At 40.6% G+C, this 20,352-nt stretch overlaps 1 protein-coding gene across 5 annotated transcripts in view; it reads left to right on the top strand.

The window, feature by feature from the left end:
* KRAS (KRAS proto-oncogene, GTPase) overlaps nt 1-20,352 on the top strand; it is a 64,724-nt gene that overhangs the window by 17,608 nt on the left and 26,764 nt on the right. For all 5 annotated transcript variants that reach the window (XM_060776529.2, XM_060776526.2, XM_067469312.1 and 2 more), the window contains exons 2-3: nt 5,967-6,088; nt 19,496-19,674. In XM_060776529.2, coding sequence (XP_060632512.2) covers nt 5,967-6,088; nt 19,496-19,674 — 301 coding nt within the window. The remainder of the gene's footprint in view (nt 1-5,966; nt 6,089-19,495; nt 19,675-20,352) is intronic.

Below are 20,352 nucleotides of genomic sequence, written 5' to 3'. Positions count from 1 at the left end.
GTCTCTCAATTGCTGAGGTGTTCCAGCGAGTATCTCTGTAGATCTTAGAAAACTATTTATTGATTTAAGGCATTGGCATTCTGGCTGATATCCAAACAATTGACGGGAGCGAGAGCAGGGCCTCCCCGGATGATCTTAGATTACGAGATGGGACGTAGCGGTGGATGCGTTTGGACAAGTAAGCTGGGCCAGAACCGTATAGAGCAGTGTTTCTCAACCTTCCTAATGCCGTGACCCCTTAATACAGCGCCTCATGTTGTGGTGACCCCCAGCCATAAAATTATTATCATTGCTACTTCCTAACGGTAATTGTGTTACTGTTATGAATCATAATGAAAATATCTGACATGCAGGATGTATTTTCATTCACCAAATTTGGCACAAATACCCAATAACGGAGCTCCATGCAGTCATGTCAGCCTTGGAGGTGTCTATGGACAACACCAGCTTTTTGGCCTAGAAATTGAGCACCATCCCCCAGACTTGGACACGACTGGACTTAATGTCAGGGGAAAACTTTTACTTTACCTTACACAATATGCCAAATTTCAATACTGGTGGGTTGGAGGGAGAATTGATTTTGTCATTTGCGAGTTGTAGTTCCTGGGATTTATAGTTCACCTACAATCAATGAGCATTCTGAACCCCACCAACGATGGAACTGAACGAAACTTGGTGCACAGAACTCCCATGACCAAGAGAAAATACTGGAAGTGTTTGGTAGGCATTGACCTTGAGTTTTGGAGTTGTAGTTCATCTGCATTCAGATCGCACTGTGGACTCAAACAATGATTGATCTGGATCAAACTTGGCATGAATACTCAAAATGCCCAAATGTGAACACTGGTGGAGTTTGGGGAAAATAGACCTTGACATTTGGGAGTTGTAGTTGCTGGGATTTATAGTTCACTTACAATGAAAGAGCATTCTGAATCCCGTCAACGATAGAATTCGGCCAAACTTCCCACATAGAACCCCCATGACCAACAGAAAATATTGGGTTTTTTGATGGTCTTTGGTGACCCCTCTGATATCCCCTCACGACCCCCTCAGGGGTCCCGACCCCCAGGTTGAGAAACACTCATATAGAGCTTTATAGGTCAAAACCAGCACTTTGAATTGGGCTCGGAGATGGACTGGCAGCCAGTGGAGCTGGCACAACAGGGGGGTGGTATGCTCCCTGTATATCTCCCTGGTTAGTAATCTGGATAGCCACCCGTTGGACTAGCAGAAGTTTCCGAACTGTCTTCAAAGGCAGCCCCACGTAGAGCGCGTTGCAGTAATCTGTTCAGGAGGTAACCAGAGCGTGGACCACCGTGGCCAGATCAGACTTCCCAAGGTACTGGCACAGCTGGTGCATGAGTTTTAACTGTGCAAAAGCTTCCAGGCTCAGCGATGAATCCAGGATCACTCATAGAATCATAGAAGCAAAGAGTTGGAAGAGACCTCATGGGCCATCCAGTCCAACCCCCTGCCAAGAAGCAGGAATATTGCATTCAAATCACCCCTGACAGATGGTCATCCAGCCTCTGCTTAAAAGCTTCCAAAGAAGGAGCCTCCACCACACTCTGGGGCAGAGAGTTCCACTGCTGAACGGCTCTCACAGTCAGGAAGTTCTTCCTCATGTTCAGATGGAATCTCTTCTCCCAAGCTGCCAACTATTGATTTTGTATAAAGTGGTTTTTAGGGTTGTTGATTTCTTAATTTGTGGTTAATTGTGGCTACGGTTTGATATTTAATCCTACCACAAACCGCTCTGAAATATCTCTGGGTGAAAATGAGCCCTAAACAATTCAGTAAATAAATAAATTCAATCTCTCACTAATAAACGTTTTTTGTTTTTTTTTTTACTTTCCCATGAATTGACGAGTTTACTTCGATGACTGTACGGAATGTAGCGGAGAACCTTTGGCTCAAGATCATCTTCGGCAGATTATCTCAGCCCTTTGATACCACAAGGGAGTGGTTTTCAGTTGTGGCTTATGAGCAATTGTGACGCAATTGGCCCTAGTGACCTTTCTTTAATATGGAGCGTGGCATTTCTTGGCTGGAAATGATAACTTTATATATGATAATAGATCTTCTCAGTTATTTTGACCACTGAACTTTGGGTTTACTGGCTATTAATGAGCCAAGAGACAGTTCAAGTATGATAGTTCCTTCCTCTGGTCTTCATTGATGATCTCCCGTCTAAGTACTATCTAGGGCTGACTTGGTTTCCAAGATTAGGCAGGTTTTTGGTGTTACCCTTCTATTTACCATATATACTCGAGTATAAGCCGACCCGAATATAAGCCTAGACACCTAATTTTACCACCAAAAACTGGGAAAATGCATTGACTCGAATATAAGCCGAGGGGCGGGAAATGCAGCAGCTACTGGTCAGTTTCAAAATATAAATCGATACCAATACAATTACATTAATTGAGGCATCTGAAGGTTAAATGTTTTTGAATATTTACATAAAAGTGTAATTTAAAATAAGACTGTCCAACTCTGATTAAACCATTATTCTAACCTTCTTCAGTGGAAATGTGCTTATGTATCCTTCCAATAATAATAAAGAGAGTGAAATAATAAATGTAATAATAACAATAATAAAGTAAAATAATAAATGTAATAATAATAAAGAGAGTGAAATGATAAATGTAATAATAAGAATAATAAGAGTGAAATAATAAATGTAATAATAATAAGAGTAAAATGATAAATGTAATAATAATAAAGAGAGTGAAATGATAAATGTAATAATAAGAATAATAAGAGTGAAATAATAAATGTAATAATAATAAGAGTAAAATGATAAATGTAATAATAAGAATAATAATAAAGTAAAATAGTAAATGTAATAATAATAAGAGTGAAATGATAAATGTTATCATAAGAATAATAAAGTAAAATAATAAATGTAATAATAATAAGAGTGAAATAATAAATGTAATAATAATAAGAAGAATAAATGTAATAATAATAAGAGTGAAATAATAAATGTAATAATAATAAGAAGAATAAATGTAATAATAATAAGAAGAATAAATGTAATAATAATAAGAGTAAAATGATAAATGTTATAATAAGAATAATAAAGTAAAATAATAAATGTAATAATAATAAGAGTGAAATAATAAATGTAATAATAATAAGAAGAATAAATGTAATAATAATAAGAGTAAAATGATAAATGTTATAATAAGAATAATAAAGTAAAATAATAAATGTAATAATAATAAGAGTGAAATAATAAATGTAATAATAAGAAGAAGAATAAATGTAATAATAATAAGAATAAAATGATAAATGTTATAATAAGAATAATAAAGTAAAATAATAAATGTAATAATAATAAGAGTGAAATAATAAATGTAATAATAATAAGAGTAAAATGATAAATGTAATAATAATAAAGAGAGTGAAATGATAAATGTAATAATAAGAATAATAAGAGTGAAATAATAAATGTAATAATAATAAGAGTAAAATGATAAATGTAATAATAATAAGAATAATAAAGTAAAATAGTAAATGTAATAATAATAAGAGTGAAATGATAAATGTTATCATAAGAATAATAAAGTAAAATAATAAATGTAATAATAATAAGAGTGAAATAATAAATGTAATAATAATAAGAAGAATAAATGTAATAATAATAAGAGTGAAATGATAAATGTTATCATAAGAATAATAAAGTAAAATAATAAATGTAATAATAATAAGAGTGAAATAATAAATGTAATAATAATAAGAGTGAAATAATAAATGTAATAATAATAAGAAGAATAAATGTAATAATAATAAGAGTAAAATGATAAATGTTATAATAAGAATAATAAAGTAAAATAATAAATGTAATAATAATAAGAGTGAAATAATAAATGTAATAATAAGAAGAAGAATAAATGTAATAATAATAAGAGTAAAATGATAAATGTTATAATAAGAATAATAAAGTAAAATAATAAATGTAATAATAATAAGAGTGAAATAATAAATGTAATAATAAGAAGAAGAATAAATGTAATAATAATAAGAGTAAAATGATAAATGTTATAATAAGAATAATAAAGTAAAATAATAAATGTAATAATAATAAGAGTGAAATAATAAATGTAATAATAAGAAGAAGAATAAATGTAATAATAATAAGAGTAAAATGATAAATGTTATAATAAGAATAATAAAGTAAAATAATAAATGTAATAATAATAAGAGTGAAATAATAAATGTAATAATAACAATAGTAAAGCAAAATAATAAATGTAATAAGAATAAGAATAAAATGATAAATGTAATAACAACAACAACAGAATTTAATAATAAATAATCTTGACTCAAGTATAAGCCGAGAGGGACTTTTTCAGCCTTAAAAAGGGGCTGAAAAACTAGGCTTATACTCGAGTATGTACAGTATTTTAACAAAGTAGATATCATTATAAGCAATATAGATGTGGGTGGCTGTGAGTTTTTTTGGGCTGTATGGCCATGTTCCAAAAGCTTTATTTATTTATTTATTTGTTTGTTTACAGTATTTATATTTCGCCCTTCTCACCCCACAGGGGACTTAGGGCAGATTACAATGTATATAGCAAAGACAACATAAATAGAGAGATACACAGAGGCTATTTAACATACCAGCTTTTTCATGAGAGTATTCTGGCCACCAGGGGAGTTGTCATTTCACCATCCACTTGTGACACTGATGAAGTACTTCCTCATTCTTTGCATGCTTTCTGGAGATTTTTATGGTGTCGTAAGTTAGCCTCCCCGCATAAGCGGTACCTAAATTTCCTACTTGACAGATGCAACTGCCTTTCAGGCTGCAAAGGTCGACAGCAAGCTACACAAATTGGTCGGAAGCTCACTCCAATCCGGGCTGGCTTCGAACTCATGACCTTTTGGTCAATAGTGATCTTAATGCAGCTGACTCCCATCAGCTGCGCCACAGTCCCGGTGCATTCTCTCCTGACATTTCGCCCACATCTATGGCAAGCATCCTCAGAGATTATGAGGTCTGTTGGAAACTAGGCAAGTGGGGTTTATATATCTGTGGAATGTCCAGGGTGGGAGAAAGAACTCTTGTCTGTTGGAGGCAGGTGTGAATGTTGCAATTGACCCCCTTGATTAGCATTTAATTGCCTTGCAGCTTTAAAGCCTTGCTGGTTGCTGCCTGGGGGAATCCTTTGTTGGGAGGCATTAGCTGGCTGGATTTCCCCTGCTTTTTGAATGTTGCTCTTTATTTACTGTCCTGATTTTAGAGTCTTTTAGATACTGGTAGCCAGATTTTGTTCATTTTCATGGTTTCTTCCTTTCTGTTGAAATTGTCGACATGCTTGTGGGTTTCAGTAGCTTCCCTGTGTAGTCTGACATGGTGGTTGTGAGAGTGGTCCAGCATTCAAGGTGATCAATTACAGCATTCACACTTGCCTCTAGCAGACAAGAGTTCTTTCTCCCATCCTGGAGATTATTCCACAGATATATAAACCTCACCTGCCTAGTTTCCAACAGACCCCTTAACCTCTGAGGATGCCTGCCATAGATGTGGGTGAAACGTCAGGAGAGAATGCTTCTGAAACATGGCCATACAGCCCAGAAAACTCACAGTAACCCAGTGATTCTGGCTATGAAAGCCTTTAACAACACAATATAGATGTGGTATTACAGCATTTCTTTCTCTCCAGTGGACCAGTACCATTTTTGTGCCTGTTGGCAAGAATTGTTTATATTTTGGAAAGTACCCATAAATTGCCAAAAGACAATTTGCGGACTGGCATTGATCATAAGCCAACAGTTCGAGTAGCACTGATACTAAGAATAAGATGCTTGTTTAACAGTATGTTAAAAGTCGATCTCTGTGCTATTGAAATAGACAACAACAAAAAAAAGTGAAGATAGGAAATTATTTCAAGCTGGAAATGTCTTTGGTGTTCTGTTTCCTAAAATCGATACCTTTGCTTGATCTTCAACAGGCCTACGGAAAATGACGGAGTACAAACTTGTCGTGGTTGGAGCTGGTGGCGTAGGTAAAAGCGCACTGACGATACAGCTTATCCAGAACCATTTTGTAGATGAATATGATCCTACAATAGAGGTAAATGTTTTTCTGTGAAGGGTGCATTGGGTGGTCCTACACTTGGGTTTTTGATGTTCAGAAATGGAAGCCATTGGTCTTCTTAAATCCTAATAGAAGGTGTATTTCTATTCCGTTCTTTTAAAAAGGGAAGAATCCACAATCTAGACCGTACTCCTTGAGTGGCTAATAATTATTCCTGTCACCTTTCACAGCTAAATGCTTCTGTGACATACATCTCATGTGTTTACTAATCTTTCTCTTTACTTCCCCTAAAATTCTGGATATCCTCAGGTACTAGTGAGCCATGTCAGCCACACCAGTTCCATCTCTTTGTTGCCCTTTGGAAATTCAGAGCCTGTCTGAGAGTAACGCCCCACACTTCCTGCAAAGAAAGATGAATTGGGGCAGATTCTGCCACTATTGACGTACTTACTCATCGAGCAACCCCAATGAACTTGAGACTGAGGAACCTCAGAGAGTTCTGGAACACAGTTTGAAAACCACTGATTAAGTGATTTATGGATTGCATCATGTGTCTCCTTTCCTGGCAAGAGACGCTGCAACACTAATGTTAGAACAGCCTGTCCCAGGCATGGGCAAACTTGGGCCCTTCAGGTGTTTTGGACTTGAACTCCCACAATTCCTAACAGTGCAGACCAAGGTCTTTAGGCACGGCACCCAGTGCGCCGATCACCACTGGGACCACCTTTACTGGCTTGTGCCAGAGTCTTTGCAGTTCGATCTTTAAATCCTTTATTATTATTATTATTATTATTATTATTATTATTATTAAAAACATAACAAGGTTAGTACACAGCAAGCAAGATCACTCTTCTGGCTGTTGTATTGGATCACACATCGGACACTTCCCAAGTGTCTAGGACTGTGTGATGTATTGGCGAATAATGTGTGCAGATCCCAGTAAAGTGGCCTTCTGCAGCTGGAAGATGGTAATTTTGTCAGTGCCGATGATGATGATGATGATGATGATGATGATGATGATGATTAGAAACTCAACAAGATTAGTACACAGCAAACAAGATCATTATGCTGGTTGTTGTATTGGTTCACACGTCAGACACTTCCCAAGTGTCTAGGACTATGTGATGGATTGGTGAATAAAGTGCAAATCCCAGTAGAGTGGCCTTTTGCAGCTGACAGATATTATTATTATTATTATTATTATTATTATTATTATTACAAAGGCTGGGTGGCCATCTGTTGGGGTGCTTTGATTGTGCATTGCACGGCAGAAGGGAGTTGGACTGGATGGCCCCAGGGGTCTTCTACTGAAATACTGTTAAGTTGATGTTGCTAAATATTGTTCTTCATTTAAAATAGTTTATTGTTCTTTTTTTTCCTTTTTTGCATTGTGTGAATTAGTTTACACAAATATTCTCTATCCTTCTGTCACTGGCCCGACCCATGTGTGATATATACACATTATATATAGTGTTGTGGTTCAGGCTGAGCCTGAGCTTTCTGAGCCTGAGCTTCCTCAGGACAAGGAGGATGCTGGGTTACAGATTTCTGAACATATTCCGGTTAGTGAGGCAGATGAAGCAGACAGTGTTGATTCTGAAGAAGAGGCGGCATTTCTGTTCCCCAGAGAAAGGAATGTGGCTTTAGATAAAGATAGTGAAACTTTGCAGCTCCAGGTGGAAGCTCCTTCTGGGAGCTCAGGGCCTCTTGGTTCCCAGGGTGACCAGGCCCAGCAGGGCCAGGATAATGAGCTATCCGGCCTTGAAGATAGTGGAGAGTTGATTAGACAGGACTGTTTACAATTAAGGGTTCGCAGAAGCACATGCCTTACCAACAAATGTGAAGCTAGAGGTCAACGTAATGCTTTCATGTTGGGAGAACATATTTAATGATCTGGTCGAAGGGCATTCTTTGTCAGTCCAATGTTGCTTATACCCTGTTAACTTCTGTGGAAATACCTTGGCTTTTGCGGAAAGCTTCTGGCTCTTTGGGACTTTGATTTTGATCCTGATTTTTGGAGACCTTGTCTAGCTGCCATGGACTCTTGTTTAACCAATGCTAAAGGATTATGCTTCATGTTATTTGCCTTTGGATCTTGGGAACTTTGCCTTTGCATTTAAGACTCTGTTTTGCCTATTGAACGTTTGCATCCTTATTTCTCTGTTTTGCTTTTTCTTTTTCTCAATTAACTACAAAACATACAGCCTTGGTGTGTGGTGGTGTCTTGAGCAAGGTGAATCTATCCTGAGCTGAGACATATAATATACTATATAATACAGTAAACATTTCTTGGGGCTCCACGGGAAACTTTTGCTCCACAGCTAAAAAGGAGCTCCACAGCTAAAAAGGTTTGAGAACCCCTGCTCCAGTCAATTATTTTTCATCATTGGTCCTCCATATGTTTTGGACTTCACTTCCCAGGAGCCCCATCTAGCTCCCATTGGTCCTGGATTCTGGAAACTGAAGTCCAAAACGGTTTGTTGTGCCTCTGCTCACAGAAAAAGGTGTAGAGGACCTGAAAGACATCTTTTCCTCCTGTGCTTTTGCATTCTCAACCAGAGAGCTCCAATCTTCTTTCCCGAACCTTTCCTTTGTCAAAACAGTCCAAGGCTTTCATAAAATGATGGGTCCCAGAATCCAATGAGATGGAACTATGTCTGGTGTCAGACTACTGCAACTGCATAATGCAGATACACGCTCAGCCTCATAATCCAATATTAGCTGGGGATTCTGGAAATTAATCAAAAGGGTGACTTTTCCAAGCTCCATGTAACATTACTTTATTGCTGTGGGGTCCCCACTGTTGTGTGGTTGTAAAGTTGTCCTATAAACATCCATACATAATGGAGGGAAGTACAGAAATATAAATGAATTGAGGAAGATGAGGCTATGGATGTTGCTTTTTAGGTCATATAATCCATCTGCCCAACCACAATAGCCAAATGGATATTTCTGGAGTGTTTGTCATCTGGGCAAAGTGGCGATTTTGCCAATGAACCTTTGTTATTGAAGTGTATATTAACTCAGATAACTGAGATTGCACTTCTGGCTAATATCTAGTGTTAAATCCGTTCTGTATTTTAAGATGATAAATGGAAAATGCTACTGTCATCACAGCATCGTGTGCTGATGGGTTCACCATGACTAATATCCAAGTAGTTATGATTGTGCCTCCAAAGAAAGGGCAAGGATCTGGACAAATGCAGTTGTGCTAGTGCTTTGTTTTCATCTGATGCGACAGATTTTATGATCTACCCAATAGCCTTGAGTTGGAAGAGTAAACATTGCCGTCTTGATAACGCAACTATTATATTACTTGTAAACAAACCTACCTCATTCTTCCATTGTTTCGTCAATACCAGTCTGGTGTGTGTGTATATGTGCTTTAGTTCAGCAAATCGGTTGGCAAAGTAGATGATGAATTCAGATTTGACTCATTGTTGGTGTTGGGCTGTTTAGTGGTCATTCTTTTATTATTATTTCAAGGTGGCATGTCTGTGGATTCATCTACATCACATGTGTGAAACTCAAGTCCCTGATCTAGACTTTGCTAGTTTCCCATCCATGATTTAGAGTTGCCACACTTTCTCCCATGTCTACTCACTCACATATGGCTTCAAACGACAAGTTCCACCTGAACTTCCTAACTATGAGAGCTGTTTAGCAGTGGAACTCTCTGCCCCGGAGTGTGGTGGAGGCTCCTTCTTTGGAGGCTTTGAAATAAAGGCTGGTTGGCCATTTGTCGGGGGTGCTTTGAATGCGATTTTCCTGCTTCTTGGCAGAATGAGTTTGGATTGGATGGCCCATGAGGTCTCTTCCAACTCTGTGAATTCTATGTGTTTTGCAAAAGCTAATAGGATTGAAGGATAAATCTGGCCAAACACCGACCATTGACTGAAGAAGGTTGTTGAAAACTACGTATTTTGGGGCTACAAATAATGAATCACAAACGGCAACAAGTAAAAAAGGAAATAATTGAGAAATTTATTTATTTATAGTATTTATATTTTACCCTTCTCACCCCGAAGGGGGCTCAGTGTCACGTTGCCAGGGCTCTACCTTATTTAGGTAGAGATGAATCAAACTCCCAGTTTTATCAAACAGTTTAATTAAAACAGCACTTACTTGCTGGCTGTTTTAATGGACCAAAATATAAAACACAAAGATAGCACTCAGCTACAGAATAAACAAAAACTGATAGCAAAAATAACTTCGTAGTCAAAAGGGTCCAGTCCAATGGTCAAATGCCGAGAGTTCAATAAACAGAGTCCAAGGATCCAGAGTCTATGCCAGGGTACGGTGTCATTTGTACACGGATGATGTCCAACTCTGTCACTCCTTTCCACCTGCTACTAAGGAGGCTGTCCAGGTCCTGAACCGATGCTTGGCCGCTGTGACGGTCTGGATGAGGGCGAACAAATTGAAATTGAATCCAGACAAGACAGAGGTACTCCTGGTCAGTCGCAAGGCCGAACAGGGCATAGGGTTACAGCCTGTGTTGGATGGGGTCGCATCAGGTTTGCAGCTTGGGTGTGACCCTGGACTCATCGCTGAGCCTGGAACCCCAGGTTTCGGTGGTGACCAGGGGAGCATTTGCACAGCTAAAGCTTGTGCGCCAGCTGCGCCCGTACCTTGGGAAGTCTGACTTGGCCACGGTAGTCCACGCTCTGGTTACATCCCATTTAGACTACTCAACGCTCTCTACGTGGGGTTGCCTTTGAAGACGGCTGGGAAGCTCCAACTAGTCCAATGCTCAGCAGCCATGATTTTAACAGGAGCGGAGCGCAGGGAGCATACAACCCCCCTGTTGCGCCAACTCCACTGGCTACCGATTTGCTACCGGGCTCAATTCAAAGTGCTGGCGTTGACCTTTAAAGCCCTAAATGGTTCCGGCCCAAGCTACCTATCCGACCGCATCTCTGCCTATGAACCCACCAGGACTTTGCGATCTTCCGGGGAGGCCCTGCTCTCGATCCCGCCTGCTTCTCAAGCACGGCTGGCGGGGACGAGAGATAGGGCCTTCTCGGTGGTGGCTCCTCGGCTGTGGAACGCCCTTCCTATGGACATTAGACTAGCACCATCTCTAATGGTATTCCGTAGGAAAGTGAAGACCTGGCTGTTTGAGCAGGCATTCGAATAATTAGTGCAATGATTGGTTAATGAACATTGGAACGGAATAATGGATGACGAATCTGGATCATGTTTTTGATGATGAGACGATAGTGAATAGTGAATGGTTATTGTAGTCATTGTTTATTGATTATGTAATATGTTAGGTTGTTAACTGTTTTTACACTGTAGCATTGAATTTTTGCTGCTCTTATTTGTTGTGAACCGCTGTGAGTTGCCTTCGGGCTGAGAACGGCAGTATATAAGTAAATAAATAAATAAATAAATAGTCAAAAGCCAGTCCAAAGGTTCAAGGTTCCAGGATTCCAAGATTACAGGAGACAGGTCAGGATACTGAAAAATCCAACAGACCTGTGGGGAAAAACCAACAGCATCCACCACCAAAATTCAACAGATACTTTTCTCCCAAACATCAGTCCCAAGGTTAGCTCCTTAAATCCAGTAACACCCAACTGCAACCCATCTCCTGAACACCTCCACCCCTAATTGCTTTCACCCATGAACTCCCACTTACAGATCACCAAACCCTCTAGAACTAATACTCACATTAACCCTTCCATCACCAACCACCATCTACTGCAGACCATATAACACTCAGAGCGGATCAAAGAACACATATATGGCAAATATTGAATGCCATTGTACACTGACAAGACAGACAACTGTACATAGATAGAGGTATATATAGGCTTTCCCATTTTTGGCATTTTGGAGGCTGTGCTCGGTTCCGGCCACAGGGGGTGTTGTCGCTCCAACTTCCCTGCCGGAGAGCTTTTGTTCGTAAACTTCCTCCGGCATTTTTCTGGCATTTCCCTATGGGTGCCTTAAATACCTCCCCACTTAAGGCAGTACCTAACTGCCAGGTAAGCAGAAGCTGAGCTGTGGGCTAGGAGCTCACCCCAACCCAGGCTTCAAACTGTCAACCTTTTGGTTGGCAGGATTTACTGTAGTTGGTGGTTAACCTGCTGTGCTAAAGCCCGGCTTTAGTATCACATAAGCATCTTTGTTCATAGCCAAAGAAATTGGATTTCATTTTCAGCCAAAGATAGTTTTTTTAGAAGAGTCATTCAGGTTCAAATATTATAGAGAGCGAGCACAAAACCCTTATCTAAACAACAGTGCAATGAAATGGAAAGGAATGGCTAGTTATTTATCTTGCTTCATCCATAGCAAGATGACTGGAAAAAACTGCTTTCGTGGCACTATTGCCATATAGACTTATGTACAAATTGACCCAGATTTTTTGGTCATTTTTCCCCCAAAGTAATTGTTCAACTTCTACACAATACTATATGGTACCTCTTCCCTTTCTTAAAGTCAACACGAAACAGGAAATTCATTAATATTTCATACATACGTTTATACTTAGTATTGTCCAGGAATCATTGGGACTGCTGACCACCTGCTTTCTCCTTTCTCCAGCTCTGAAAATGTCTGTCTCCCAATGCCTCCATGGCAACATTCTTGCAACGGCAGGGAAATGCTCTTTGTGTCTCTTTCTTTCCTTTTTCCATTTCCCTTTTGTACTTTATCCCTTTCTGTTTTCTTTATTTTTCTTCTTCCCTTGTTTTCTCTCATACATCTTCCCCTCTTCCATCTTTCCTTTCTGTTCCTTCCTTTCTTTTCCCTTTTTCTCTCTCTTCCCTCCCTCCTCTCATCCTCTCTTCTATCTTTCCTTTCTTTACCTTCTTTTCTCTTCCCTTCTTTTTCTTTCTTCCCTCCCTCCGTCTCTTCATCACTCCTTCTCTTCATCCTCTCTTTTCTTCTACCTTTCCTTTCCCTCCCAACCTTCCTTCCTTCCTTCCTTCCTTCCTTCCTTCCTTCCTTCCTTTCTCTTCCTTTCCTTTTCTCTCTTCCCCTTTTCCCTCCCTCTCTTCATCTTCTCTCTTTTTCTTTCTTTCCTTTCTTTTTCCCTCTTTTTCTCTCTTCCCTCTCTCCATCTCTTCATCACTCCCTCTCTTCATCCTCTCTTTTCTTCTACCTTTCCTTTCCCTCCCTCCCTCCCTTTCTCTTCCTTTCCTTTTCTCTCTTCCCTCCTTCTCTTCATCTTCTCTCTTTTTCTTTCTTTTTTTTCTCTTACCCTCTTTTTCTCTCTTCCCTCCCTCCGTCTCTTCATCACTCCCTCTCTTCATCCTCTCTTTTCTTCTATCTTTCATTTCCCTCCCTCCCACTCTTCCTTCCTTTCTTCCTTTCTCTTCCTTTCCTTTTCTCTCTTCCCTCCTTCCCTCTTTTCATCTTCTGCTTCTTATATCTTTCCTTTCTCTTACTCTTTTTCTCTCTTCCCTCCCTCTTTCTCTTCATCTCTCCCTTTCTTCGTCCTCTTTTTTCTACCTTTTCTTTCCCTTCCTTCCTTCCTTCCTTCCTTCCTTCCTTCCTTCCTTTCTTCCTTCCTCTTCCCTTCTTTTTTCTCTTCCCCCCTCCCTCTCTTCATCTCTCCCTTTCTTCATCCTTTCTGTTTTTTTACCTTTCCTTTCCCTTCCTTTCTCTTTCCTTCTTTTACTCTCTTCCCTCCCTCCCTCTCTTCATCCCTGCTTTCTTCCCTGTCTTTTTCACCCCCTTCCCCTCATACAATTTCTCCTTTCCATTTCCTTCCGTCCTTTTCCTTTATTCCTTCCCTTGCACCTTGCCTTCCTTCTCCCATCCTTTCTTTCCATTCTTTTCTCCTTCCTTCCCTTCTCTTCATATACATGTCTCCTAGGTCACCTACCAGCAGCCAAGTCGCTCCACTCCCTTTCTTTCCATGCTACATCACAGAGGACACTTCACCTACCCACAGTCAATCATTTCACCTAGCCGCAGTTAATCTGCTTTGTTCGTTTTTTCCCCAATGCTCTTGGACCAAGCAATATACACAAATGTATACTTTGAGATATGTATGTGTGTTAGGAGCTTCTGGTGGCACAGTGGGTTAAACTGCTGAGCTGCTGAACTTGCCGACCGAAAGGTTGGAGATTCAAATCAAGGGAGCAAGGTTAGCCCCAGCTTCTGCCAACCTAGCAGTTCGAAAACATGCAGATGTGAGTAGATCAATAGGAACTTCTCCGGTGGGAAGGTAACGGCGCTCCATGCAGTCATGCCGGCCACATGTCCTTGGAGGTGTCTATGGACAACGCTGGCTTTTCGGCTTAGAAATGGAGATGAGCACCAATCCCCAGTCGGACATGACTAGACTTAATGTCAAGGGGAAACCTTTACCTTTAACTTTGTGTGTGTCCCCAGGGCAACGTCCTTGCAGATGGCCAATTCTCTCACACCAAAAGCGACTTGCAGTTTCTCAAAAAAAATTAAAAAAAATAAACTATGTGTGTGCATGCAATTTTGTGCATGAAACAAAGGTGTGTGCATTTTTATTTATTTTGTGTCAGGGCAGCCAGTCAATTATATTACATTTCTAACAGAACAAAGCAAACAAACAGACATAATACAAAATTTGTGAGTTTGGTAGCTGATTAAATGTCCTTTGACCAGTAGCTGGCCACTTGGAGTGCTTCTGGTGTTGCTACAAGAAGGTCCTCCATTGTGCATGTGGCAGGGCTCAGGGTGCATTGCAGCAGGTGGTCAGTGGTTTGCTCTTCTCCACACTCTTATGTCGTGAATTCCACTTTGTAGCCCCATTTCTTGAGGTTGGCTCTGCATCTCGTGGTGCCACAGCGCAGTCTGTTCAGCGCCTTCCAAGTCGCCCAGTCCTCTGTGTGCCCAGGGGGAGTCTCTCATTTGGTATCAGCCATTGGTTGAGGTTCTGGGTTTGAGCCTGCCACTTTTGGACTCTCACTTGCTGAGGTGTTCCAGCGAGCGTCTCTGTAGATCTTAGAAAACTGTGTCTAGATTTAAGTCGTTGGCGTGCTGTGCATTGAGACTCCATGTATAATAGTAATACACATCTGCATAACAGTTGGGGAAGATTTTGCTGTCAGCAGAATATCTGGGGTGCAGCTGTTTGGTACCAGAACGCTCCGCATGATGCATTGTTTACAGTCTGATTGAGCAGAGCTCTGCTTTAGTTTGTGTGTTGGTCATCTCAGAGGGAGACCCCAAGGAGTGTTGCTTTTCTGAATGTCTATACTTCAAATAGTATTTCTAAAAATACTCGCTCTGCACAAGCTTTCCAGTCCCCTCGTCCCTCAGGCTTGTGCTTGTGCCTGCAGAACGATCCCTTTGGAAACTGCAATGCACGCAGTGGGATATTCTGAGCGAGGCAGTCTTATGTCATACCTGGGAAATGCGCAGAGAAATGCTGTAGGTGTGTCACGGGTGAAAGGACTGGAAAATCTGGGGCGTTGCCTCCCTGATCTCCTTGCTCTCTCCAGTTTTATATAATTGCTCTTCTGTTCTGCTTATGTAAGTGAGATGCTTGCAGAGCCGTATGAAGAAAGCAGGATTTTGAAAATAATTCCTTTTCTTGGTGCAAGTGTGGGCTGAGATGTCGCTGGAATCCCGCTGATCGGAACAGATACGGCATCATTTAAATGCACTGAAAAAACACCCTTAACAAACCAAGCATAGCGTGACGAGCAATTGTTTTTACGCCTAATGATAGTGTTGTGCAGGAAAGGGGGGGAAATGAATTTGGTGAGCCTGTGTCACATTTTACAAGCAAAAATAACTGCACCTGAATTGTGTGGGTTTATAAGAATGTTGTGTTATTTATGATATTTCTCCTTCCTTCTGGTTGTATATGTATTTTATCAAAATGTGTCTCTCTTGCTCTATATCTGAAGATATCGGTGCAGCATAAAATAACTTACTTACTTAAGCAATCCCTCATTGTCCGAGTATGATGGCCTTCCAAGGATAGGATCTTGGTGGTGGATTCGTAGTTGACAGTAGAGCCCTATTCTTGACCCACATGTTCTTCCACAGTGAGGACATCTGTTTTGGGGAAATAGACCTTGACATTTGGGAGTTGTAGTTACTGGGATTTATAGTTCACCTACAATCAAAGATACAAGAGACAAAGTTGAAGTACTTTGGCCACATCATGAGGAGACAGCAAAGCCTAGAGAAGACAATCATGCTGGGGAAAGTGGAAGGCAAAAGGAAGAGGGGCCGACCAAGGGCAAGATGGATGGATGGCATCCTTGAAGTGACTGGACTGACCTTGAAGGAGCTGGGGGTGGTGATGGCCGACAGGGAGCTCTGGCGTGGGCTGGTCCATGAGATCACGAAGAGTCGGAGACGACTGAACGAATGAACAACAACAATCAAAGAGCATTCTGAACTCCATCAATGGTGGAATTGAACCAAACGTGGCACACAGAATTCCCATGACCAGCAGAAAATACTGGAAGGGTTTGGTGGGCATTGACCTTGAGTTTGGGAGTTGTAGTTCACCTACTTCCAGAGAGCGCTGTGGACTCAAACAATGATGGATCTGGACCAAACTTGGCACAAGGACTCAGTACGCCCAAATATGAACACAGATGGCATTTGGGGGAAATTTAACTTGACATTTAGGAGTTGTAGTCACTGGGATTCACAGTTCACCTACAATCAAAAACCATTCTGAACCCCACGAACGACACAGTTGCGGCAAACTTCCCACACAGAATCCCCATGACCAACAGAAAATACTTACGGCCATCGGGTCCAACTCCCTTCACCAGGGCAAGAAAATGTAATCGAAGTCCTCCTGACAAAGAGCCATCAAGCCATAGAGATAGATAGATAGATAGATAGATAGATAGATAAGAGCAGGCCCGTAGCCAGGATTTCGTTTCGGGGGGGGGGGGGGGGGGGGGGCTAAAAGAATTTTCAGGGGGGGTTTCGGGGGGGGGGGCTGAGTTTCGGGGGGGGGGGGCTGAGTCTGAGTGAAAGAGGGTCTAGCCTGGCAAACCTTTTGTATCATTACCCCAATACCCCCATGCATATGGGATATATTGAGTATGGTGATCAGATCATGATATGAATAAACATAACAGTTTAAATAATGCACCAATAAGGCCTTTTTGCGAACCACCATGAAAATTTCAGGGGGGGCTGAAGCCCCCCGAGCCCCCCCCCCCCCCCTGGCTACATGCCTGGATAAGAGCCATCCAGCCATAAATATAGATAGATAGATAGATAGATATGATTCACACACACACAGATATAGTATCATACACTTTAAGGGACCCTTAAAAAAGGAGAATTGCCAGGGTAGGCAAACCAGACACTCTCCCCATCAACACTGACAAAAAAACAACAAAAAATACTGTTTACCCACAAGCATAAAGAAATTACATATATTAGAAACCATCACTTTCTCATTACTTTATTTTCCAGATAAAAAGACTGGGCCACAGCAACGCGTGGCAGGGGACAGCTAGTAGCTTTATAAACAAGCAGCTTGGTATCCCTACGAATGCTCCAATCTATAGGGATACCAATATCCCTATAATAATAATAATAATAATAATAATAATAATAATAATATAATATAATAATATATTAATATATAATATAATAATAATATAATAATAGGAGGATAAAATAACTACAGTTGGTTGGATAAGGAGAGCCAATGTGATGCAGTGGTTTGAGTGTTTGACTGTGACTCTGGAAACCAGGGTTAAAATCTCAATTTAACCATGGACACTCACTGGGTGACCTTGGATGAGACACACTCTCTCAGTCTAGGAAAGGATAAGAACAGAGAATTGCCATGAAAACCCTCTGAAAGCGATGCTTCACTACATAGCTTTCCATCTGTGTCTTGCAACACATTTAGGATGTGTCAGTAGCAGTGTGTAGGTGTGTCAAGCAAACATAACAAGAAACTCAGGTCTGTGTAAAATAAGTAATAAATCATATATTTTTAAAATATATAAATGAAAGTATTTCATGAGATATGCTGTGTCCCTATGCATTTATGAATGCATCTGTATCTCATATAAGGGACTAGTAGTCCCCTGCCACGCATTGCTGTGGCCCAGTCTGTTGATCTGGAAAATAAAGTGATGAGAAAGTGTTGGTTTCTAATATATGTAATTTCTTTATGCTTGTGGATAAACAGTATTTCTTTGTCAGTGTTGATGTGGAGAATGTCTGGTTTGCCCATCCTGGAACATGCAACATATCATTGTCCTTCTTTAAGGGTCAAATCTATGATGCTATATCTGTGAGTGTGAATCATATCTGTCTATTTATCTATCTATCTATCTATCTATCTATCTATCATCTATCTATATATCTATGTATCTATCTATCCATATCTATGGCTGGATGGCTCTTTGTCAGGAGGACTTTGATTACATTTTCTTGCCCTGGTGAAGAGAATTGGACCCGATGGCCTTAAGGAAAACATCAGACGTGTCCCTGCTCTCTGATATACACTCCGACACTATCGTGTCGAGATCCCTCAATGGGAAGTGTTACAAATGTGACACTTGGTTTTTAAGTCCTGATTCTTCCCCTCAAAAATGGCCCATTCCCCCAGGTCTTCTCTTTTAAGATACAAGAGGCAATTTTCACAATGTGAAAAGGGGGTTCTGTGCGGGATGTTTGCCCAGATTCTGTCATTCGTGGGGTTCAGAATGCTCTTTGATTGTAGGTGAACTGTGAATCCCAGTGACTACAACTCCAAAATGTCGAAGTCAATTTCCCCCAAACTCCATCTGTGTTCATATTTGGGCATATGAAGTATTCGTGCCAAGTTTGGTCCAGATCCATCATTGTTTGAGTCCACCATGCTCTCTGGATGTAGGTGAACTGCAAATCCCAAACTCAAGGTCAATGCCCATCAAACCTTTCCAGTATTTTCTGTTGGTCCTGGGAGTTCTGTGTGCCAAGTTTGGTTCGATTCCATCATTGGTGGAGTTCAGAATGCTCTTTGATTGTAAGTAAACTATAAATTCCAGCAACTACAACTCCCAAATGACAAAAATCATAATTTTTGAGTGATGGTCACTCCTTGTGTTGTGAGACGTTCTGTTGCCAAATTTGGTGTGATTTCATTCATTGGTTCATTGGAGGAGGAGGGACATCTAATTACCTCTCAACAAAAGTTTGCTCCAGGCACCCTTTTTCCTAGCTCCAACAGACCTCACTACCTCTGAGGATGCTTGCCATAGATGCAGGCGAAACGTCAGGAGAGAATGCCTCTAGACCATGGCCATACAGCCTGAAGAAACTTACAACAACCCAAGGGGTTAAACTTTTGTGCCGACAGGACTGCTGACTGAGAGGTCAGCGATTTGGACTCCACCACACTCCAAGACAGCATATTTCGCTGCCAAGATCCTTCGAAATGTGATAGTATTGGTGGTAAGAGTTTAAAATCAAGCACACATGTGTGGTTACTTATCTTTATTCTTTTTTCTCTCCTGTTTGTCTCAGGATTCCTACAGGAAACAAGTAGTCATCGATGGCGAAACCTGCCTCTTGGACATTTTGGACACAGCCGGTCAAGAAGAGTACAGCGCAATGCGGGACCAGTACATGAGGACGGGCGAGGGATTTTTATGCGTATTTGCTATAAATAACACAAAGTCTTTTGAAGACATCCATCATTATAGGTATGTTTCATGGATTTGATGCTTCAAGCGTTAGCTGGCTGGTACAGGTTTTGTGGTCACAGGAAATCGTTACCTAGAATAGCTGGTATTCAATCCTCTTCTCCCCATGTAGCAACGTGCAGTGGTCCAGCCTTGAGTGTTCCCTCGCTACTTCACGGTTCACTTTTAGCAGACTTGCTGTTTCGCGTTTTTTAAAAAATACTAATTTAAAATATATATCGCTGTATTTTCACTGTTTCGCGGGTTTTTGCCACTGCTGCTCTCCGAGGCGCTTTCCCTCCTCAGCCCTCCCTCCCTCCAGCCTTGAAAGGCCTTTGCTTCCTTTCCTTTATTTTAAGTTTATAAAGACTTAAAATAGTGCATAACTCCCTTGACCATTGGTGGGCATTGACTTTGAGTTTTGGAGTTGTAGTTCACCTACATGCAGAGAGCACTGTGGACTGAAACCTGAAACAATGATAGATCTGGACCAAACTTGGCATAGATACTCAATATGCCCAAATGTGAACACTTGGGGGGGGGGGGGGGAATAGACCCTGACATTTGGGAGTTGTGGTTGCTGGGATTTATAGTTCACCTACAATCAAAGAGCATCCTGAACTCCACCAATGATGGAATTGAACCAAACTTGGTGCACAGAACTCCCCTGACCATTGGTGGGCATTGACCTTGAGTTTT

Source organism: Anolis sagrei, chromosome 5 (genome assembly GCF_037176765.1).
Source record: "Anolis sagrei isolate rAnoSag1 chromosome 5, rAnoSag1.mat, whole genome shotgun sequence".
NCBI lineage: Eukaryota > Metazoa > Chordata > Lepidosauria > Squamata > Dactyloidae > Anolis > Anolis sagrei.
Note: the sequence above shows the minus strand (reverse complement) of the source record. Positions and strands in the feature narration are given on the sequence as shown.